The sequence below is a fragment of the Acomys russatus genome, chromosome 32, assembly GCF_903995435.1.
Source record: "Acomys russatus chromosome 32, mAcoRus1.1, whole genome shotgun sequence".
NCBI classification, from domain to species: domain Eukaryota; kingdom Metazoa; phylum Chordata; class Mammalia; order Rodentia; family Muridae; genus Acomys; species Acomys russatus.
The window spans coordinates 48,978,965-49,002,387 of record NC_067168.1 but is presented as its reverse complement, the minus strand read 5'-3'; the positions used below and the strand labels follow the sequence as shown (position 1 = coordinate 49,002,387).

Below are 23,423 nucleotides of genomic sequence, written 5' to 3'. Positions count from 1 at the left end.
AAGGCTACACAGAGAGACCCTGTCTCGAAAAAACAAAACAAAAACAAAAGGAGCTCTCTCCCAGGCTATGGGCTGGGATTCCCAAAGGTCATGCGCAAATAAGCTGAAAAAGGTGTGGGGGATCCTCAGGCTCACCCTGAGGAAGCAACTCCAATGTCACAGACTGGAGGAAGCAATGAAAAATCAGCACCAAACAGTGGGAAAGGAGCCTGGTGCCTGCACCAGTCCTTTCAAAGCTAGGACAAGGCAGCCACAGCTCCACTGCCTGAGGGGCAGGGCAAAGGAAGGCTGAGGCACAGCAGGGAGACCCAGCCTCCCAGATATTTAAACTTGGCTCTGGTTTACCAAACAATCTCCAAGGGTGCAAAGCATACGCGATGCTTCTTTCTTGCTGTAATGCTGGTAAGAGTTTGCAGCACTCTCAGAGGAGCTAAAGCTCCGAGGTGGAAACTGTGAAGGAGTCACGCCGTAGGTGTGTGAAGGTTATCTGGGTACAGGCATTTTCCTAGCTGGAGGAAGTGTTGCTCACCTCCATCACTGTTCTCTTTAGGGACACTGTGAAATGTGCTTAACACAATCTGAAAGCCTGTTCCATAAAACATAAACTTTCCAGGGAGTAGGATGTGTCCAGCTACACAGGCCCAATCTTGTGTCATGTGCCGTGTGCAAGCTAGATAGTCTTCCTGAGTGATTTCATGGGGTGTGACAATGGGGGAAAAGCACTTGGAAAACACACGCGCTGAATGTGGAGTGCACACTGCTGTGGTTAAAAGAAAGACATCCTTCACACACTCAGGAACCTGACCCCTGTCTCTCCGCTCCCTGGGCTCCAGCTCAGGGGCCCAGGAGTGCTGCATGGAGACCTCCCTGGCAGCCTCGGCCACCGTCCCCCCTCCCCCCGCGTCTCCAGCTAGAAGTGGTGCTGGTGGAGCGCTGGAGGCGAAGGTCCCTTCTCCAGTCTTTTGACATGGCAGGAGTGACAGAGTAGGTGGTCCTCCAGTGGGTAGCAGCGGTGGCCGTCCTCCTCATTAAGCTCCAGACCGCAGTCCTGCAAGGAGGCAAGAAGGCACCATAAACACAACAGACCACCCACCCGGTCAGCAGAGTGCCCCGCAGTGTGGGCAGCTCCTGGCCAGTGGAAGAACCAATGGCCACCCGCCGCCATGAAGCTCTTCAGATGGGATGGGTTGGAACTGAGACATAGCTTCAGAACAAATGCACACCAGGCTTCCAAGACAGAAGACCCAAAGAGGATAGAAAATATCTTATGTATAGTTTTTATATGGACCACTTGAAATGATAGCACTGTGCATCTTTTGGGTTGGTTAACTAATCCCAGGCATCCCTCCTCTTCTGAGATAGTGTCTCTCGCAGGCAGGCTAGATATGCTCTGTAGTCAAGGATGACCTTGAACTTTGATCCCCTGCCTCAGCATGCTAGGTGCATATTACCACTCCTGCTCGGTGTGTTGCTTCATACTGAAGCCGGGACTTCATGCATGGTAGGCACGCACGCTGCTGAGCCGCATCACCAGCACCCAGCCTGTCTCCTTTCAGCTGTTTGAATGTGGCTACTAGAAAACGAGGAAGGACACTCATGATTTCAGTTGTGGCACTTGTATTTTGTTGGTGGTGGTTTTGTTTGTTTTTTCATGACAGTCCTGGAACTCACTCTGTACTCCAGACTGCCTTTAGCTTAGAGATGCACCACCGCTGCCTGGCAAGGCACTTTTATTTTCAGTGGCCAACCAGAGTCATGAACGTGCAGAGAAGACTGTTCAGTCTTCACTCTCTACTCCAGACTCGCCGTGTGCCGCGCGCCATGATGAGCACCTGCTTCTCAGTGTTGGCAGTGAGACCAGTCTGCACGTGGGCCATGCTCTCTGCTCTCCCCACCTACAAGACCACGAGTGAACCTGGTCCACGTCTATGGATGAATCCTCTCAGTATGGAGTAAAGTGTGGTGGGGAGGGACCTCTGGCTTTTCTGGCAGTCATGAGGCACTTGTGGTTCCTTCAGTGTAGGATATCACACAGGTCACCCACCACCTTTGAACCCACTAATCCATGGACTTATCTCCAAAAGAGCTCAGTTCAGACACCTTCTGACAGGCAGAATGTTCTGCCCCCAGGAGGGAAGGACACCCATCCCCTCCTCATACATGTCAGTGTCCTTGACTGTACTACCTCACGCTACCCACAATCCTCTGAGCTTTGCAACTTTAGAACCTTCTCATTTTGAATTTGTAAAAAAAAATAGAATAGACCTTCACACCAAGCATCGGTTACCACCCACACAGTTCGCTCTTGAGGACGGACCTCTGCGATAACATGGTGGCCACCTCAGTCCCATGACCTAGGGCTGGGCAGGGAGAGGCCTACCTCACAGTGGTAGCACTCTACATGGTAGTCTCTGTCCATGGACACAACACGGATGGTCTCATCTGAGCCCTGAGACAACAGAAAAACAAGAGAGGCCAGTTAGAAGTCCATGGAATGTCAGCAACAATGGGGCAGGGTGGAAAGAGACTGTGGGGTCATGGCAGGAGGCCTTGGGCGAGGACTGTAAGTCAACAGTGAATACTAAAGACTTGTAGGAAAAAGACCGGATTCAGTGGATGTGAGAGTGGGTGGGTGCAGGGAGATCTGGGATGTCAGACACAACACTGAGAAAAGACCAGTGGGGACGTTTCTTTTAATTTAATTTTTTTTGCATGTGTAATGTATGCATGACTGCATGTGCACAGGGACACACATGTCAAACAGGCACGAAAAGGACATGGGGCTAGGAAGCCAGCCCTGGAGAGAGAGAGAGAGACAGTACTGGGCATTGGAGGGGTATGTTGAAAGATGAAAGAACAGGTTACAGATCTTCCAAGTGACTCAAGGAAGATACTCCAGTCTGTAGAAGACCTAGGAACAGATCTAGAGAGCGTCTTACCTCTGGGGGCAGGATGGGAAGTCCACAGGCTGCACACTTGGGGGCCAGCACTCTGAGGGGAAGCACAGGGAACACAGTACATACCTGTGTTGTTACCAGCATAAAAACGGCAACCAGGGCCTGCCAGGAGCCCCACTGTGGCCAGCCCTAGGGGTATGTGGAGTTGCCAGGAGCCCCACTATGGCCAGCCCTGGGGGGGGGGAGCTGCCAGGAGCCCCACTATGGCCAGCCCTGGGGGTATGTGGAGCTGGGCTCACTCTTTGGAATATGAAAATCATTCCTGGCTGCTACAGGGACATGTGGCTGCTTCCTGCTCCCTTAGGAATAAAGGTGTAGCTGGTTGTTTGCTCCCTTCCTAGCTAGTTGGGCTGGTTCATCAAGTAGAGAGTGGTAGGCGCTAAGCCTGACTCGGTGCCTCGTGAAATTAGGTGAAGCTGGAGCCATAGGCTCGTTGGCTTCCTCTGGTTAGCGTTTTGTGTGAACAGTTTCTGTGCGGGTCCCTGAACTCAGCGGGGCCGCCTGCAGGTTGTCGTCCACTCCCTCCCTCTCTCCTTACTTGTGATAATCCTGGACACAGTAGATCTTGTTCTCGGAGTCCACGGTGAAAGGCACTCCATCCAGACACTCATTACAGACGACACAGCGAAAGCAGCCAGGGTGATAGGACTTCCCCAGGGCTTGTAGGATCTGAGAGCACACACACAAAACTGTTCGTGGGGAGGAAAGGAAGGAGGAGGGACGCGGAGAAAGAGGAGCATACTGGCACAGGCTCTACCTAGCGCAGAGTTTCATCTGGACAGAGGTCAAGAGAGGGCTAGTCTGCTTAGACACAGCATCAGGAGAGGAAGGACCATGCACTCCCTCGGTTACTGACTGGGAGGAATAGCAAGACTCCCACCTGGTCCCTCTTTCAAAGCAGGAAAGTTGCTCTTTCCTAAAAAGCAATGCTAGGTAAGGCTAGGCCTGTCCTGGGACCAGAACCTTGGGAAAAAGCAATAAACCAGTTAAATCCAGTCACAAAAGCTTGTATCCCTGATAAGGAAAGCAGCAGGTGTATAAAAGAATGGAAGGAAATTCCAGATGGAGCTAGGAGAACTTGGACAAAACCTCTTTATATCCTGGGACCCCTCCATGTGGCTTTGATTCTGCAGTGTGACAACCTAGAAGCCTGGCTGGAGACCTCATCATCTCAAGTCCAAGCAAAACAGACGAATCCCTCTGCTGTTGTCCTTGTTTTTAAAACACAATGAAGGGAAAGCCCAAAGGCCTCCTTCCTCTCCATGTCATTTGATTTGGATGTGATAACTTGAGCTACTAGAACCTTCCAAAACACAGACAACCAAGAAGCAGGAGGGGGAGACGGGAGGCAGGAGGGGAGGGGGGGAGGAGGGGAGGAGGAGAGGAGGGGAGGAGAGGGGAGGGGTGGAGAGGGGTGGAGAGGGGAGGGGAGGAGAGGGGAGGGAAGAGGGACAAAGGGAGGAGAGGGGAGGAGAGGGGAGGGGAGGGGAGGGGAGAGGGACAAAGGGAGGAGGGAGAGGCAATGTGAGGAGAGAAAAAGGGGGGAAATAGAAGAGAAGAAGAGGGGAGGAAAAGGAGGAGAAACAGCTGGAAAGGCCAGTGGGTCAGTAACGGAGCTCATTAGGAATGGCTGTGGAGTCCCCGTCTCAAAGTGTGGGCCCTGAACCTGCAACTTTAGTACTACCTGGGAACTTGGTAAAGACACACATTCCCAGACCCCACCCCAGATCTCCTATTAGGAGTCACAGACCTAATGTCTAGCAGCCGGTGTCTTAAGATAATTGGACGCGTGCTATTAGAATCGGAGACTGCTGTAATTTGCAGTTCAAGTGTGTTTGCTGATTGAGTGGGAGATTTACTTCTGCAATTACCCGGGCCATGAGATAGCAAAAATAACAGAACTGTGACATCACCACGGACAGGAGCACCCAACACCAGTCTGCAGGGAACACACAGAGCAGCCACCCACGGCTGGTGTTCAGCCTAGAAAGCCTTCACACAGGCCTAAGGAAGGGAGCCTGCGGGACGCTGCAAGACCGTGGAAGATATGTGCTACCATCCAGCTCCTTCCACTGGAAATTTGTTGCGCGCGCACACACACACACACACACACACACACACACACGCCGCCAGGGAGCACAGGAGGACCACTCTGCTATCGCAGATGGTATCTCAGACTTCCTCACTCCCTATGGGTTTTACTGCCTCTAAAACCCTCTCCACCTGCAGCTAACCGCCAAAGAACACCTGCCAGGCTTCCAAAGTCCACTTGGCAACTGGAATGCATTTCCTCTTAAAGGCAAGAGATCCTTAGATTAACGTAGCCCTCACTGTGCCTAACGTCAAATCCAGAGAAGACACCATTTTGCTACATCCTGGCTGGTCTCCAAAACTTGGCATTGAGGAATAGGCCTATTTCAGAAAATACCCCTTTACTACCCGTGTTTTCAGTTTATACAGTTGGATAGCTGGGGCTCTGCTACAGAGCTAAGTGTGTGTCTGCAAGAGTCTCTGGGGCAAGAGAGATGACTCATCAGTTAAGGCAGAGGATCTGAGTTCACTTTCCAGCCCACATCTGCTGACTCACTGACACCTGTAACTCCAGCTCCAGGGGTCCTGACGTCCTCCTCTGGACTCTATGAGCACTCACATACTTGTGGGCATACTAACACACACACACACACACTCGCGCGCACACACACACACTCGCGCGCACACACACACACGCGCGTGAGCACACGGAGAACTGAACTCACATGGACATACCACTTCACAGGCACACATAATTTTTATAAGTAAAAATATTACATTAGAATTCTTGACAGCTGGAGTTCTGTTTTAAAAGCTGCCAGTCAGTCTTAAACAGACAGGTAGAGGGCTACGGCTTATGGCGTATGCCTGCCTACACACTCACAGGTACTTTGTGGCAGAAGCCACATTCCTCGGTGTAGTGGTTTGAATGGGACAGCCCCATAGGCTCATATAGTTGATTTTTTCGAGACAGGGTTTCTCTGTGTAGCCTTGGCTATCCTAGACTTGCTTTGTAGACCAAACTGGCCTCGAACTCAACAGTGTTCCACCTGCCTCTGCCTCCCACTGGGATTAAAGCCACACACCACCACGCCCAGCTGGCTCATATATTTGAATGCCTGGTGGAACTATTTTGGAAGGATTTAGGAGGCGTAGCCTTGTTGTGAGAGGGCGTGTCACTGGCGGTGGTCTTTAAGGTTTTTTTTTTTTTATGGTTTTAAAGATTTATTTATTATGTATACAGTGTTTTTGCCTGTATGGACACCTGCATGCCAGAAGAGGGTACCAGATCTCATTACAGATGGTTATGAGCCAGGAAGGTATTGAACTCAGGACCTCTGGAAAGAGCTCTTAAACTCTGAGCCATCTCTTCAAGCCCAGTCTTTAAGGTTTTAAAAGCTCTCTCTGCCTCCTACCTTTGGACAAGGATGTAAGCACTTAGTTACTATTCCAGTACCATGCTCTTCTGCCATGCTCTTTGCCAAATACTCATGACCTCACCCTCTAGAATTGTAAGGCCCCAGTAAACTGTTTCTTGGCTCAGTCATGGTGTCTTTTCACAACAGTTGAAAAGTAATTAATTGCCAGGCGTAGTGGCTCATGCCTTCAATCCTAGCACTCAGGAGGCAGAAGCAGGTGGATTGCTGTGAGTTCGAGGCCAGCCTGGTATACAAAGTGAGTCCAGGATAGCCAAGGCTACACAGAGAAATCCTGTCTCAAAAAACAAACAAAACAAAACAAAAAAAGAAAAGAAAAGTAATTAATACTTTCAGGGAGGCTTTGGCTAGTAGTGAGGCCACAGATGTCCCAGGGCTAAGCACTGCTGTGTTTAAGGCCTAGATGACAGCAGGTACTACTCCTCATGAGCAGGGAGAGCTCTGAACACTGTTGCTTTATAATGTTGGTATATAGCCAGAAATAAAGCACAGCCATCAAAGTCATGTACAAAAGCTGAGAATGTAGCTCAGTTGGTAGAGCGTTTGTAGACCAGGCTGGCCTCGAACTCACAGTGATCTGCCTGCCTCTGCCTCCCGAGTGCTGGGATTAAAGGCGTGCGCCACCATACCCAACTAGCTCTTAAATTCTTAAAGGCCAGTTCCCATCAATAAATAATTTGTTAACTTAGTACCTGATTCCACAGGAAACCTTATTCTCACTTATGAAACAAAGACTGAGACCCAGACACCCTAGAAGAGCCAGTGGCTGAGCACAGAATGGGATATGAAAGCCTGCAGCCTGTCTGTATGAACGCCAAAAGCTTTCTCAGAAATGGCTTGTGCTGGAAGAAGAAAACAACAGCATTCCTCTGACTGGACCTGGTTCCCAGGTGACAGAAAGCAAAGCAAGCTGGTCCTAGCACCTCACTGGGAAAGGACCACAGAGAAGCCAGAGGTCGGTGGGTGCGAGCAGAATCACGGTAGTGTGCGTGGTTAAAACTGCTCTAAGCCGACCACAGCTTCCACTAGAGAGGAAGCAGCTGCACTGTGCAAGAACCAGCAGTGACCACAACCAGGAAGAAAACGTGCTCAGCTGTTAAGTTCTTTTTAGCCTCTTTCCAAAACAATACTCACCATGTCCATGATCAGGTGTCCACAAAGAAAGCACCTGTCTGCAGACTGCTGAAAGCCAGAGTACTGTAGAGAGAAGAAAGACAGGTCAACCACCTCCCCACCAGCAGGGAGAAGGATGGGTTTCTGAGAAACCTATGGTTCCCCATAGGGTGGGTGTGCAAGCGTGTGCAGTGTCCTGGGCAGTGCTGGGCCGCCCATTTTAGTAGCTGTATCTGGGCCCCCTCACTGTGTCAAGCTCTATACAACAAATTAACACAGAGAGGCTCTAATCCCTCATCTCAAAGGTTCCCAAAGACAAGATCCTTAGAATCACTTGGAAACTTGGAGCAAATATGAATTATGGGTCCCAGAGCTGAGTGTGGCAGCACACACCTTTAATCCTAGCACTCACAGAGGCAGGCAGATCTTCATGAGTGTATCCAGGACAGGGCTGGGGCTTGGCACCCTGTGTCCCAATAAGCACACTGACACTTGCATGTGTATGCATAATGCACTGACACACACTCCTGTATATGTACACTTGCATATCCGCGCGCGCGCGCGCACACACACACACACACACATGCTGACTTGTCTCATGCTCTAGGAGGGCCATGATTTGTGCCAGCTGCAGAGAGTTTACATTTGGAATTCTGGGCACTCTTAAGAGGGTATAAATATGAGAGCCCCAAGAGGGCCCGTGGCAGCAGCTGCTCCCCTGAGGCTGATTTTGCTTTTGCTATTGCTGGGTAATTGGATTGCTGGTTGCTGGTTGGAGATATTCTGATAAGGAAGATTGGACTTGCCCCAAGGAACTCAACACCCCCAATCAACAGGAAGTAGTCTAAAGAGGTCTATATCTCCTTTCTCATAGAAACTTCTTTCTCACCTACCTTGTGTGGGGATGTCGGAATGGATTGGGGTAGAAAAGTGTGGTAGATACAAGAATCAATAAAGTAGCCAAAAAGCACTGACATGCGCGTGCATGTGCACTGACACAAGCACATGTGCGGGTGTGCACACGCGTCTCTCTCTCTCTCTCTCTCTCTCTCTCTCTCTCTCTCTCTCGTTGGGAGAGAGGTACATGCACATGCATAAAGCTTTTAGCTTGTCTTTGGCTTCAGGAGTCAGGCTACCCAGGCATCCATGAGGAGGGAACAGCCCTCTCCCAGCTGTACCAGAAGCGCAGAGAAACAGTTTCCTGCCATCAGGCCTCTCAGGACCCTGCCCTAAGCCACCCTCCCTGCAGTCTGCATGTATACTCACCAAAAAATCTTCCTCACAGAATACTTTGCCATTGACAAAATAGAAGGCTTTTCCTCTTAACTTTCTGCCTGAAGTAAAAACAGGAAGATGGGGTAAATGTAGGCATAAGGTTATTGAATGGTTTAACTTTTGATTTCTGCCTCAATGTGGTGTAAACACTGCTCCCCAATTGTTCCCTGGTATGCCAATAAAGCAGCTTGCAGCCAATCGCTGAGCAGGGGAGGAATAGGGCTGGACTTCCTGTCAGTCAGGGGAGGAGGAGTTAGAGGAGGAAGTAGGGGATTCAGCCATGGGAGAGGTCCAGGAAAGATCAGTACAAAGGAGCTCCTACAAGTGCAATTATTGCTGGATGTTTGCTGGGAGTAAGACAAATAACATAGAGGGTTAAGAACAAATTTAAATTGTTGAAGATTGTGTTGTGGGGCTGGAGAGATGGCTCAGAGGTTAAAAGCACTGGCTGCTCTTCCAGGGGTCCTGAGTTCAATTCCCAGCAACCACATGGTGGCTCACAACTATCTATAATGAGATCTGGTGTCTTCTTCTGGTGTGCAGGTGTACAAGCAGGCAGAAGACTGTATACATAATAAATAAATAAATAAATCTTTTTTTAAAAAAAAGATTGTGTTGTGAAGCTTATTAAACAAATATAAGAGTCTTAATTATTTGTGTGATAGCCAGGTTAAGAAATAAGCTAAGAGAAACAAACACTGTCTTATAAAAATAACTTCAACGCGTAAAAGAAAAAAGGTTACTATGTAATAAAGTTAGCATTAAAGAAAGGGCCCCTGACTCTAACCTCACATAGGGAATGCCAACTGTTGATGACAGTTGTTATTTTTAATTAAAGGGTGCTATTAGCTGGTGGTGCTGGACACCTGTAATCCTGGCATTTGAGAGGCCAGGCTAGCTGAGGCCACACAGAGAATAACAGTGTGGCCCTCAGCAAAGAACAGACTAAGTCCAGGAAGAAGGTTCCCTGGCTGGTGCTATTTAATAGAGAAATTTGGAGCCAAAGTGGGTTCACCATATATCTCCTTCTAGGAGTTTGTCACTGCTTAGAGGTGTCCGTGAGCCTTGGTGACAGGCTAGAGGAGGCACACCAGCACAGGGCACTGGCAGCAATCTCTCCTGAGGACCTAAGGACAGTCACCCAGGACAACCTACCAGAGTAGGAAGGATGTGTTGTATTTTCTCTTGATGTTAAGTGGTGTTGTCTGGGGTATGGGACTTCAAAGCATGAACTCTTAGATTAGACTTCTGATTCTGTGAAGCTGAAACACTGATTAGAAAACATCATCAGTGTGGTGGTGACACCTTTAATCCAGGCACACAGGAGGCAGAGGCAGGCAGATCTCTGTGAGTTCAAGGCCAGCCTGGTCTACGAAGCAAGCTCCAGGACAGCCAGAGAAATTCTGCCTTAAAAAACAAAACAATGGGCTGGAGAGATGGCTCAGAGGTTAAGAGCACTGTCTACTCTTCCAAAGGTCCTGAGTTCAATTTCCAGAAACCACATGATGGCTCACAACCATCTACAGTGAGATCTGTGCCCTCTTCTGGCCTGCAGGTGTACATGCAGAACACTGTATAATACATAATAACATAATAAATATAGAAACCTTTAAAAACAAAGCAAAAGGAAAGAAAAAAAAAAAAAAAAGAAAAGAAAAAAAAATCAACGTCTTTCATCACAAATGAGCGAAGAGCCAGGACACATCCTTGGGCAAGTTCATCCTCAACACCTGTGCAGGGCATGCAGACACGGCTCTACAGTGCCAAGGACACCATGTGCTTCTGGTACCCAACTGCAGAAACCCACAGGCCCTGCAAGTCCCAAAAGCCTAATGAATTCTTGGCACTGCATGAAGCCAAGATCCTGGGGTCAAGGACCTCACCTGACAGCCAAATCACCAATGTCACAAAGCATGGTGGCACGGGCCTGTCATCCCAGCACTCAGGGGGCTAAGGAGGGGTTGTGAGGAGAGGAGGAGGAGGAGGAGGCGGAGGAGGAGGAGAGGGAGAGGAGGAGGAGGAGGAGGAGGAGGAGGAGAGGAGGAGGGAGAGAGAGAGGAAGAGAGAGAGAGAAGAAGCAGCCTGTTACGTCATCTTCACATCACCTTGGTGATTAACAGCAACCTCATATCTACCACATAACATGTCGATTCCACCTGCAATCAAGGGAATGTAAGTTAAGGCCAGGCGGTGGTGATGCACTCGGGAGCAGAGGCAGGCGGATCTCAAGGCCAGCCTGGTCTACAAAGTGAGTCTAGGACCAGCCAAGCCTACACAGAGAAACCTGTCTGAAAGCAGAGAGGAGAGAGAGAGAGAGAGAGGAGGAGGAGGAGGGAGGAGGGAGAGAGGAGAGAGAGAGAGGAGAGAGAGGAGGAGAGGGAGAGAGAGAGGAGAGAGAGAGAATTATGTAAATTAGAAGCACAGTGAAATTCTATCTCCATCTCATAAACTGGCAAAGCAGTAAATCTGGTTGGGTTGTGGTGGTGCACACCTGTAATCCTAGCACTCAGGAGGCAGGAGACAGGCGGATCAGGAGTTTTGAGACAAGGTCTCTCACCACTGTAGCCCTGGCTAGCCTGCAGCTCAGGTTTGTAGACTAGGTTGGTCTCCACGTCATGGAGAGTCTGCGGTTCTTCCTCCTGAGTGCTGGGAATCCAGGGCCAGCACCCCCAGCAACAGAAATTACACTAAATCAGGCGACCACTGGAGGAGAATCCAAGGCAGCAGCTACCCTGGGAGTCGTCTGTCAGAGCCACAAAGGCAGTAACCGTCCAGGAGTCGTCTGTCAGAGCCACAAAGGCAGTAGCCACCCCGGAAGTCATCTGTCAGAGCCACAAAGGCAGTAACCGTCCAGGAGTCGTCTGTCAGAGCCACAAGCACTGAAATCCTTTTGAAAAGGGTACAACACGGTCTAGAGACAAAACGGAAGCATCTTCAATGCCCCTGGAGATAGGAGAACTCATAAGCCAAATAACCTAGAGTTATAGTCAATGCATTGCTATAAAGAATGAATCCCAATCATTTGATTTTACCAATAAAGACTCAGGAGCCAGACGCTGGGGTGAAAACCTACAAGCTCAGAGAGACAGGAAAAGCACCCAGCTGACCTTCCTACTCAGCCGATGTCCCAGAAGGAAAAAGCTAAAAGCCCCTCTTCTCCACGCTGTCTTAACTATCCTTCAACTCAATGCCCCGCCTTTCTACTTAATCCCTGTCAGCTGGCTTCTTGCTCCACCTCTTGACTTAGGGTTAACTTTATTAAATCCTGTGTACAGATAGTGTTTGGACTGCTAGGGCTGAGCCACACCCAACCACCTGTTTACAATAAACAAAAAGTTCTTGGATTAAAGGTTGTGTGCTAGGGCTGAGCCACACCAAGCAAGAAACAGGTTTTATTCTTCTCAGTCTCGGGGTCACACTGGCCAGATGTCCTGCAACAGCAATGCATGTGACACTAAGTTAAAGAAACTGGATCTATCCATATCATTAGTTACACACGCAGCGTCCAGCGTTTGACACTGTCCTTCGTCAAGTCACACCCAGATTACTGAGTCCTTGTCCAGTGAACACCCATGTTTCCCTGATTTGTCCTTAAGAGTTCTCAGAGGATGAACCAGTTAGAGATGGAACCAAAGGTCAAAGGCGCTGAGGCTGTAGGCGGAGCACTAGAGGGAGCAAGGGTGCCACCAGAAAACAGGACTTCTTCTTATCTGTGAAAAACACCAAACACCAGCTGTCTCCAGGAGTGAGGTCTAGGAAGTGAAAAGGAAGCTGAGCTAGAAACCAGTGCTTATGGGATGGAGGAGCTGGGGAGATGGTGGCTCAGCCATGGAGGAGCTGGGGAGATGGTGGCTCAGCCGTGGAGGAGCTGGGGAAATGGCTCAGCGTGGAGGAGCTGGGGAGATGGCTCAGCCGTGGAGCTGGGGAGATGGCTCAGCCGTGGAGGAGCTGGGGAGATGGCTCAGCTGTGGAGGAGCTGGGGAGATGGTGGCTCAGCCGTGGAGGAGCTGGGGAGATGGCTCAGCCATGGAGGAGCTGGGGAGATGGCTCAGCCATGGAGGAGCTGGGGATGGTGGCTCAGCGTGGAGGAGCTGGGGAGATGGCTCAGCCGTGGAGGAGCTGGGGAGATGGCTCAGCCGTGGAGGAGCTGGGGAGATGGCTCAGCCGTGGAGGAGCTGGGGAGATGGCTCAGCCGTGGAGGAGCTGGGGAGATGGCTCAGCCGTGGAGGAGCTGGGGAGATGGCTCAGCCGTGGAGGAGCTGGGGAGATGGCTCAGCCGTGGAGGAGCTGGGGAGATGGCTCAGCTGTTGAGAGAGCCGGATGCTCTTGGGGAAGACACGGGTTCCATTCCCAGGACTCTCATGGCGGCTCATAGCACGCAGTAACTCCAGTTCCAGGGGGTCTCACACCCTCTTCTGGCCTCCATGCACACCTTGCACGAGGGTGGAACACATGGAGCATTGGGCAAACACCATACACATCTAAAGAAAATCTTAATAGGGGAAAGGTCAGCTCTATCCTGAAATCTACAGAGACCACGATATGCAAATGTCTTAAATCCCCGAGCATGCAAACAAACACAGGTGTTACACAACATGGACTGGAAAGCCTTCGTGGTGCCTGCCACTGCCATTTCCTAAGCTCCTGAGTGGGTGTAAAATGACAAACTCTTCCTGGAGAGGAAGTTTTAAGATGCTTATCTTAATTCCGTGAGTCTGAATTGGCTTCAGTACAGAATAAAAAAAAAGTCGATAAACATTTACTCAAAGAAATGATTACACAGAGCGGAGCAGCTCTCGGTGATGCACTGCTGTATTGCCAGAAAATGCTTATGCTGCAAAAAGACAGAGCACATTGATGAACGAAGAAAGCAAGCTGCATGCGTGTAGTCAGAGCACAATTTCATTTTGGAAATATCATCCACCACTGATTCGGCACAGGGAAGGGAAAGAGGGGCCAGCAGTGGAGGAGATGTCACAGGTGAAAGTTACTTTCTTCTTTAGGTACTTCTAATATACTTGAAAAATAGTACTAGAAATTTCTTTCTTTCTTTCTTTCTTTTTTTACTTCGCACTTTTTTGTTTTGTTTTGTTTTCTTTGTTCGTTTTAGAATTATGTATAACATAAAAATACTTATTTAGGCCAGGCGTGGTGTGGTGACGCATGACTGTAATATCAGCACTCGGGTGCAGAGACAGGCAGATCACTGTGAGTTCCAGGCCAGCCTGGTCTACAAAGTGAGTCCAGGACAGCCAGGGCTACAAAGAGAAACCCGGCCTTGAAAATTCAAAATTAAAAAAAAATTTTTTTAAAGATGTGTTTTTGTTTAAATTTATGTGTACATGCATGTATGTGCCATGCGTAGGTGCCCAGGGAGGCCAAAGGATATTAGATTCTCTGGCACTGGCAGTGCAGGCAGCTGTGAGCTGCCTACCATGGATGCTAGGACCGAACTCGGGTTCTCAGGAAGAGCACCGACTGTTCCTAACCCATGATGCACCTCTTTAGCCTGGGCTTTGTATATATTTTTTAAATCCACCCGCCTGCCCCGGGACTTTGTATATTTTAAGGAACAATTTTTATTTATTTATTTATTTATTTATTTGGTCTTGGTTTTGGTTTTTCGAGACAGGGTCTCTCTATGTAGCCCTAGCTGTCCTGGATTCACTTTGTAGACCAGGCTGGGCTTGAACTCACAGTGATTCACCTGCCTCTGCCTCTGCCTCCTCAGTGCTAGGATTACAGGTATGCACCACTGTGCCTGGCTTTAAGGAAGACTTTTAGGCCTTGCCGCACATGTCCACTGCTGACTCTGTCTTGTCCCCTGCCTTTCAGGGAACTCGACAGTCGTTCTCTGCTCAAAGCCATCTTCTGCTCCAGACCTCAGACTGGAGAAACGACTCACTGGAGTGAAGCAGGAATCAGGCACAGGCCTGTTTCTACCACTGACCAGAGCAGTAACATCAGAATTGATTACTTCTGGAGTATCGTGAAACCACAGCTTCCAGAGCACTCTCAACTGTGGAGGTTCCTCATATAAACGTAACTCTCCCCAGTAATGGTATGGAGCCCAGAACCTTGTCCACGACAGGCAAGCGCCTGCTGCTGAGCTCTCCTCCCATCAAAAGCGTCATAAATGGGGAATGCTGGGCTCATCCAGGTGACGACCGGGCAGCGTCGTCTGACTCTATAAAGGTGCCAACCAGCTGCTTCGTTAGGCCACCCCACAGTTCTAACTTCTGTAAAACACAAGTCTACGTTGTCCCTTCCTCAGTGAGTGCAAACGCAACATCTTTACACATCGGGCCTTTGTTCCATTCTGTAGTCAGAATTCTCCAATACCACGTATTTGGATAGAGCAAGCCTGGCTCTAACTCATACTTGGAGGCAACTGCTACCTGTTTAGAGAAAGGAGGCACAAAGGGAGCAAATCGGGAAACAGAAAGCAGCCCGTCGTGAGAGCAGGGAAGCCAAGAATGCTTGATCCAGGATCAGTCACTCCCGATCAGGCCAGACAGACACCAGCTCACCTAGAGATCCAGGAGCAGGGTGTTCACGGCTAGAGCGCAGAGCTACCACTAGGTGGTGCTAAACCCAGGCAGCAGCAGGACAGACTGAGGCAACCATTCCAGAGCGTGTTAGGAGGTAGCACAAATTACTAATCTTGCAATAATGCAACCCTTCACAGGAGGCATTTGAGCCTAACTTGCTGCATTCTTACTGAATCTTCCTTTGCTGATGGGAAATTAAAGACTAAAGAAGTCAAACTTAAATGTTGGAGTTGAGATTCAAATACAGGTCTTCCCAGGGCAAAGTCAACAGTGTCTTCACACTACAATCTCTCTTGTTTCTATTCTGTAAGGGTTTTCTCTCAGAGTGCAGTACTTGGGGGAGGAGTGAGCAGCTACTGCCATAAGTGGCTATGCACACATGAATATAAGTAAGCAACTTTAATGGTTAAGACTGTATTCCAAGTACTTGATCGGCACGGAGATCACAAGGCTGTGGGGTATCTGTATTGTCACACAAAATGATCTACTTCTTCAAGCAGCCTTTGACAGAGATGTTTCCCCCAGTGCTGGAGGTGAGAGTGTTCCCAAATTGTATGTTGCACCCCTAATCCCAGTGTGATGAGAGAACACACACTTTACTCCATTACAGGAAAGATGTTGGGTTTCTTCGTATTACCAGAGAAATCTCACCCTTACTTTGCTCAACTGAGCAGTGAGATACGCCACTGTTTGACCTCTCACAGAACAGAAGCTTAGAGGCATGCGTGTCATCAAGGAGCCACTGCAGATAACATGGACAGAGGCCAGAACAAGCAGCCCAGTGAGCAAGCATCACTCGCGGTGTAAAATCACCTGTACGGGAGCGTGTGGAGGTGGCTCAGAAGGGTCACTTGTTGTACAAGCATGAAGGCATGAGTTTGCATCTCTAGAACTCATGTTAAAAGCTGGGTGTTGGGGATGGAGAACTGGCTCAGAGGCTGAAGAGCACTGTGTCTGCTCTTCCAAAGTTATGAGTTCAAGTCCCAGCAACCAACCACATGGTGGCTCACAACCATGTATAATGGATCTGGTGCCTCTTCTGGCCTGCAGGTGTACATGCAGTGTACATAATAAATAAGTAAATAAATAAATCTAAAAAAAAAGCGTGCTGCTGCTATGCTCACACCAGTAACACAAGGGCTACCTGTAAAACCACATATACACTCACCTCCCCACCCTACACACCACCACCTGTGGATCTGTCGGGTCCTGTCTCAGAGATCCTGGTTTAGTACGGATGAGAAGGAGCTGAGGACCCACGTTCCTACTAAGTTCCCAGCTACCAATGATGGGCTTATCCAGGGACCGCTGAAAAGCACTGGGCCACTCTGGCCTTGATCCTGAGCCAGGGTTCCACCTGGTGCAACGCACTGTGGTCAAATCATAACCCTGGATGACAAGCATCAAGCATATACATCCAGATGGGAGTCAGAGCTGCAACTTTAGAATTCTAGACTCAGAATCTCCTGCTCTCCAGCTGGGTGAGGCGATGCATTCCTGCAACCCAAGCTCTTAGGAGGCAGTAACAGGAAGATCAGGAGTTCAAGGCCTGTCTCTCTACTCTGAAAGTGTAAGGTCATCTTGGGCTAGATAAACCCTGTCTTAAAAGGGGAAAAAAAGGCTTCCAAGTAGGACATGGCTGGAGGTATGAATACTAGCGGTGCACCAAATAATGTTTCCCTGAGTTGGGAAATACAAGTCAAAGAAGTTCTTAATTTTTCTATTATCACATAGTTAATAAAAATATCAACTGATAAACATACAGAAAAGCCAATCAAAACCATTTCCTGTGAATGTGCTGAATAAATATTTCACATTTGCCTTCAGAGTACTTCAACAGATAAAATCAATGTGGATAAGTGACAGGGACAGCATTGAGGGGCCACACAGAGGCCAGGCATTTAATCTGACAAGTAAAACTATGCTGCAGAAACACTACTCTCTTCTAGAAACAGGAATGAGATAACAAATTCTAAAAAAGTAGTTGGCCATCGGCTGACTTCACTACGAATGTTTCCTTGATGGGTAAAAATGCAAAGGTTTCTCAGCAAGATGAGTCCCTCATTAAAGGAAGTAAGACTTAGCAGTCATCTAGATTAGTTTACATCTGTGTTGTCCCCAGTGGCTAATAGACACATGAGGCTAATTACATACAAATGTAATTAAAACAAAGTAATATTAAGAGTTCAGTTCTGAACCAGGTGTGGTGGCGCACACCCTTAATATCAGCACCCAGGGAGGCAGAGGCAGGCAGATCACTGTGAGTTCGAGGCCAGCCTGGTCTACAACATGAGTCTAGGACAGCCAAGGCTATACAGAGAAACCCTGTCTCAGGAGAAAAAAAAAAAAAGTTCAGTTCTGGGCTGGAGAGATGGCTTAGTGGTTAAAGCCATCGGCCGCACAATCATGAGGGCCAGAACTCAGATCCCAGAATATGTGAGTGTTTCCAAAGCTGGGTTGGTAAGGTCACTTCCAAAGCCAAGGAACAGGGTGCTGGGTCCCAGAGGCAGCTTGAGACTTTGTAAGGAAAGCTAAGTGACTCACAAGAACATTTTTGGGTTGGGGGAATGAGTCAGTTGGGAGTATAAACTTCATGTAAACATGAAGACGGGAATCTGATGCCAAAGTCTGCATTAAAAAGCAGGCACTGTGGAGTGTGTTATAATCCCGGGCCGGGGAGTTGAGGACAAAGGATGCACAGGGCTCTCTGGCCTGCCAGTCTGTCCTCATTAGTGATCCCTAGGCTAATGAGAAATCTTGTCTCAAAAGACAAGGTAGATGAGCCATGGAAATGGCTCAGTAGGTAAACAATGCTGGCCACCAAGTCTGATAGCCTGAGTTTGATCTCCAGAAGCCACATAGTGGAGGGAGGGAGGGAGGGAGGGAAGGAAGGAGGGAGGGAGAGAGGGAGGGAGGGAGACAGAGAAGAGGCAGAGAGACAGAGAAACAGAGACAGAGAGGCAGAGACAGAGACAGAGAGGCAGAGAGAGCAGCGAGACAGATTGACAGAGAGAGGAGAGCAGAGAGAGAGGCAGAGAGAGACAGAGAACCAACCTTACAAGCTATTGTATAACTCTACAAGTGTCCTGTAGCATATGCAAGTCCAGCCACTCACCCACACAGAATAAATATAATAAACAGAAAAGAAAATCAAAGTGTCCTGATAGACAATAGTTTCCCCCTGGCCTCTGCATCTATTCCCACAAATGCACACATGCACTCCAACCCTGACAACAAAAATCTTACTTTTTCTGACCCAAACTGTTTGGGGTGATTATATAAGGCCTTGCCTACTTTCTCCATTTTAGCCTATTCTAGAAGTGCCAAAGGAACTAACTCACATCACCTCCACAAGTCAGCACACTCCTTTCTTCTCATCTCCCAAACCCCCACCACCAGAGATGAATGCTTAGTCAGTTTATTGATAGTGTGAGCCAGCACTGCCCAGGCCGCTCCTGCTTTTCCTCCTTCAGGATGAGCTAACAGCTTCCTAAGAGCCTCCTATTGGGGCCACGGCGCCACCACAGGTGGGTAATAAGCATTAGGAGGAGAAGTTAAGGCCACAGTGCATGTCTCCATGGCAACCAAACACTCAAGGACTGAAGAGTTCATCAAGAAGGAAAACCATGAAACAACCCACACAGATGCTTACACTTCCACGCCCTGGAAGCCTACTTCTGGGAAGGGACTCAAGGAAACAGTCCAGTGGAGGGAAAAAAACTGAACAAAGAGGTTTAATAACTCATAAGCCAGAAGGAGCTAAATGCCATAAGACTGTGGAGTGACTCAGTGGGTTACCATGCGAGCACTGGGGCAGCTACAGCCGCTAAATAAGAGGGTGCACGTCGGTTACATTCTAGTCACAACTCTAAAAAGGATAAAAACTAGAGGGGACACCGAGCAAAGACATGCACTTCAAGGCCACGGCAACAGGCTTCTTCTGTCCTTTGCACAGGTCTTTGTGGTTACCGGTGGTTCTCACATCTGAAATAACTAAAACTAACACGGCTGTTCATCAAGGGGTGATGAAGTGCAAACCTGAGCATGGGAACCTGCCACAGCGTCCAGACCTGGAAAGACAGAGATGTGTCTCAGTCTTGTGGGATGCCTCCCTCACATGTAGCTTCCTAAATGCAAAGTAGGTGGGCGGGAGCCCGCTATCAGCCTCTCATTTCTACAGAGAAATGAGGCATTCTGACCAATGCTCAGAGGAGTGTCCACTGAGGCTCCTTGACCACACTGCAAGATTGTTTCTCAGTGTCCTCCAACGAACCTGCAGTTACCTGACTCTTCCCCCTGCTCCCCGAGGACAGGGTTTTTCTGTGTAGCCTTGGCTGTCCCTGGACTTGATGTGTAGAGCAGGGCTGACTTGAACTCACAGCGATCCACCTGCCTCTGCTTCCCAAGTGCTGGGATTAAAGGCGTGCGCCACCACCACCCGTCTCACCTGACTCTTTTTAGCGTTTGGTCATCCCTTAATGTTTAGGACAAGGACCCAGCAAGGTGGCATCTTTGACATAGTCTTTTCAGTTGTCAGTGTGCCTTAGTCTGCTTTCTATGCTATCACTAAATAGCACAGTCTGAATAATTTATAAAGAAAAAGGTTATTCGGCTTACAGTTCTAAATGTTCCCGGTGGAAAGGCCACATCTGCAGAGGGACTTCTTGCTAAAGGGGACTTCGCAGAGGCCAAAGGCAGCATGAGGCACCTCAGAATGGTAGAAGTCTTCCATCTTATATAAAGCAATTGGTCAGCTCCATTCTCATAACTCCAACAAAGCCCGTCCAAGTGTCCCCACCTCCAAAAACTATCAACTATGACTCCGGCCATTGCACGTCAACATGAGTGTTTGAGGAGAAAGACACTCATAGCGGAATACAGTGTAAATTATAGTCAAAACTTAAAGAGCCCAGGTGCCACCTTAGTCCACAGTGCCTGGGTGCTACCATCTGAAGCAGGTTATGTATTTCATTAAGGAATAGACACTGTTCACACACCCACAGGTACAAATAAGCTGATTGTCTGTGTTTCCCTAAAACTCTTCTGCTGAGATGGCAGCTCCCAAGTGTTCATTCTAGAGTCAGGCGTCGGCAGACAGAACCTTGTGAAGGAGGCCAGAGCTCTGGGATGACTCAAAGAAGTCCCTGTCCGGGAGCTCCATTCCTCTTCTAAGACGACGCCAGGAAGGCCATCTATGACCCGGGAAGCAGGCCCCTCAAACATCAAAACACTAAATATGCTGGTGCCTGACGTGGCTCTCAGACTACATGGTGAGCAATCAGCGCAGCTGTCTGCCAGCCACTTGGTCCATGGTGCTTCGTTACAGCGGCCCCCGGGTCATCAGTAGGCGTCTTACCTGCTGACTGCTTTCCTAGTTCAAACAAAACACTGCTTGAGACTTTTTTTTTTCTAAAGGGTAAAACAGTTTTCCCTGGTAAACAGAGCAAATATTAAGAAACAGTTGTTTGCCAGGTGTTGGCGCAGGCCTTTAATCCCAGTATTAGGGAGGCAGAGGCAGGCAGATCTCTGTGAGTTTGAGGCCAGCCTGGTCTACAAAGCGAGTCCAAGACAGCCAAGGCTACACAGAAAAATCCTTGTCTTAAAAAACCAAAAAAAAAAAAAAAAAAGAAAGAAAGAAAAAAGAAGCAGTTGTCAGTCTTCCAGGGAAGAACATACCTATTGGTTACCCATATCAACTGGTCAGTCCTGAAAACAAAGATAACGTGACTTCATACAGGCTGCAGCAGGGTGTATGTAGGAATACACTCTCACACTCATGCACGTACGCAGCACCCATTTAATGGGGAAAAAAAGAGTCCATCAGTTTGAAAGAAGGCAAGGAGAGTATTAGGAAGTGTTTACAGGAAAGAGAAAGGAGAAGAAAATATGTAATTATATTATAAACTCAAAAATAAAGAAAAACCATTGCAAGAACCGAATGTCAAAGATACTTTTCCTGTTGAACATGTTGGTCAGGTTGCCCTTGAATGCACTGTGTAGCTAAGGAGCCCCTGGAATGGTAGGTGTTCATCATCATGCCTGATTTCTGTGGTGCTGGGAATCGAACCCAGGACCTCACGCATGCTAGGCAAGTGCTCTCCCATCTGAGCTACCATCCTTCCAACCCACCTCCATCGTGCTTAAACTTGAAGTGTGTACTAATCTTCATTCTCACTTAATACATTCTCTAGCTTTCCTTCCCGTTGACCACCTTAAAGTAATTATTTATTTATCTTTCTTTCTTTCTTTTTTTGTTTTTGTTTGTTGTTTGCTTGCTTGTGTGTGTGTATACTCAAGGACCTGGGCTTTATCTGAGTGGACATCCCCAAGGCTGTGCTTCAGTTCCTGGGCGTGTGTCTCCCTGCCCACCAATGACATTTTTTAAAATGTTTTTTCATTATTTCATTTTTTTATATATGTATGGTGTGTTTTGCTGGCATGTATGTCTGTGTACTATGTGCAGGGCCTGGTCCCTGTGAGGCCCAGAAGAAGGCATCAGGATCCCTGACAACAGACGTTAGAGACAGTTACGAGCCTCTCTGTTGGTGCTGGGAACAAACTCAGGTCCTCTGGAAGAGCAGCCAGTGGGTTTTCTCTGAGCCATCTCTTCACGCCCCACCAGTGATATTCGCCTAACGTATTTCATGTATGTGGTTGCCTATATAGTGTCCTTACTTTCTCTACATGTACATGTTATGATGCTCACATCATTCACACTGAAAGACGATGGCACATCAGTGTCTGGCCACGCTCCACTTAACAGAGTTGGCTCACTTTGCTAAGTTGCCTGGAATCGGTGATCAGACTCACGGAGTAGAATGTATGCACAGAAAAGGATAAGTTATCAGGAAAGCTCATTAGGTGAATTAAAATATAGAAATGGGGGCTGGAAGATGGCTCAGAGGTTAAAAGCACTGGCTCTTCCAAGGTCCTGAGTTCAATTCCCAGCAGCCACATGGTGGCTCACAGCCATCTATAGTGAGATCTGGTGCCCTCTTCTGCATGCAGGTGTTACATGCAGGTAGAGCACTGTATACATAATAAATAAATAAGTCTTTAAAAAAAGACATAGAAATGATAGAAATTGTTCCTTGTGTGGCATTATGGCCTAGTAAAGAGAAACTGACTTCCTTTCTTTTTCCTCACTTCTCTCTGAGTCAAGGTTTTTCTGTTTAGCCCTGGCTGTCCTACAACTTATTCTGTAGACCAGGATAGCTGAACTGAGCTCCATCCCACCACCACCACCCACCCCAAGTGCTGAGTTCTGGGATTAAAGATATGTGCCACTGGGGCCCAGGCTAAGAGATGACTTTCATTACAGATGGTTGTGAGCCACCATGTGGTTGCTGGGAATTGAACTCAGGACCTTTAGAAGAGCAGGCAGTGCTTTTAACCTCTGAGCCATCTCTCCAGCCAAGAGATGACTTTCAAACAGGAAGGAATCACAGGAAAAAGGAAGAGAGGGGAAATTTTCACCAAAACCTCCTCTGCACTGATCTTCAGCAGACACTATAATCAAACGTAATCCACGCCTGAGTCAGACATGCAGACATCATGCCTCACAGACGCCACAGTGAGCAGCTGCCATCAGCTCAACCCACCACCTCCCACTAGGTTTGGTAACTGACCAATGGTCTCGAGGTGTGTGGCCGCCAGCGTAGGCCCTGCGCATCTCTTCCCTCTGTCCTGAGGCCTCCGCTGTACACTACAAACCTGGTGTTACTAAGGACGACTTTGAAACCACTCAACGACTATCCTAAGTATGTAGAGACAAGTCATCTTACTCCATTAGCCTTGTACTGGGGATTAAGAGTCCTTGCTCTAAATGATACTCCAGTTGGAGTGTGACTCCATGGTGGAGCGACTGCCTAGGAGGCAAGCAGCTTGGGGTTCCAACCCTCCCCACCCTCCTGGTCCTGCGTTCCTCCTTCCACCCCCACTGCTGCACACTTACTGCAGGCTGCACAGGTGAAGCATGCATCGTGGTAGAGGTCTCCCATGGCCTGACAGGCCTGGCCGGCTCCAAACACCCCTTTGCTGCACTTCACACAGGCTCCTAC

General features: G+C 48.5%; 2 protein-coding genes across 2 annotated transcripts in view; both read right to left on the bottom strand.

Moving 5' to 3' along the window:
* The window catches only part of LOC127184023 (phosphatidylinositol-3-phosphatase SAC1), a 142,306-nt gene that overhangs the window by 59,757 nt on the left and 59,126 nt on the right, over positions 1-23,423 (bottom strand). The window lies entirely within an intron of this gene.
* On the bottom strand, positions 901-23,419 carry LOC127184026 (LIM domain-containing protein 1). Its single transcript, XM_051140239.1, has 7 exons — positions 23,318-23,419; positions 8,804-8,871; positions 7,559-7,621; positions 3,496-3,626; positions 2,940-2,991; positions 2,381-2,449; positions 901-1,048 (listed from the first exon to the last, which is right to left on the bottom strand). Exons 1-7 carry the CDS (start codon positions 23,361-23,363, stop codon positions 911-913), a joined length of 567 nt encoding a protein of 188 aa, XP_050996196.1. The 5' UTR covers positions 23,364-23,419; the 3' UTR covers positions 901-910.

What these genes read in the sequence shown, in the direction of transcription:
- LOC127184026 (XM_051140239.1), bottom strand. Translation starts at nt 23,363, where the DNA reads ATGGGAGACCTCTACCACGATGCATGCTTCACCTGTGCAGCCTGCA. An exon ending in TCTGTGAGGAAGATTTTTTG is followed by an intron (nt 7,622 to 8,803) that starts GTGAGTATACAT and finishes TTCTCTCTACAG; the next exon opens with TACTCTGGCTTTCAGCAGTC. An exon ending in GACACCTGATCATGGACATG is followed by an intron (nt 3,627 to 7,558) that starts GTGAGTATTGTT and finishes GTGTGCTCTCAG; the next exon opens with ATCCTACAAGCCCTGGGGAA.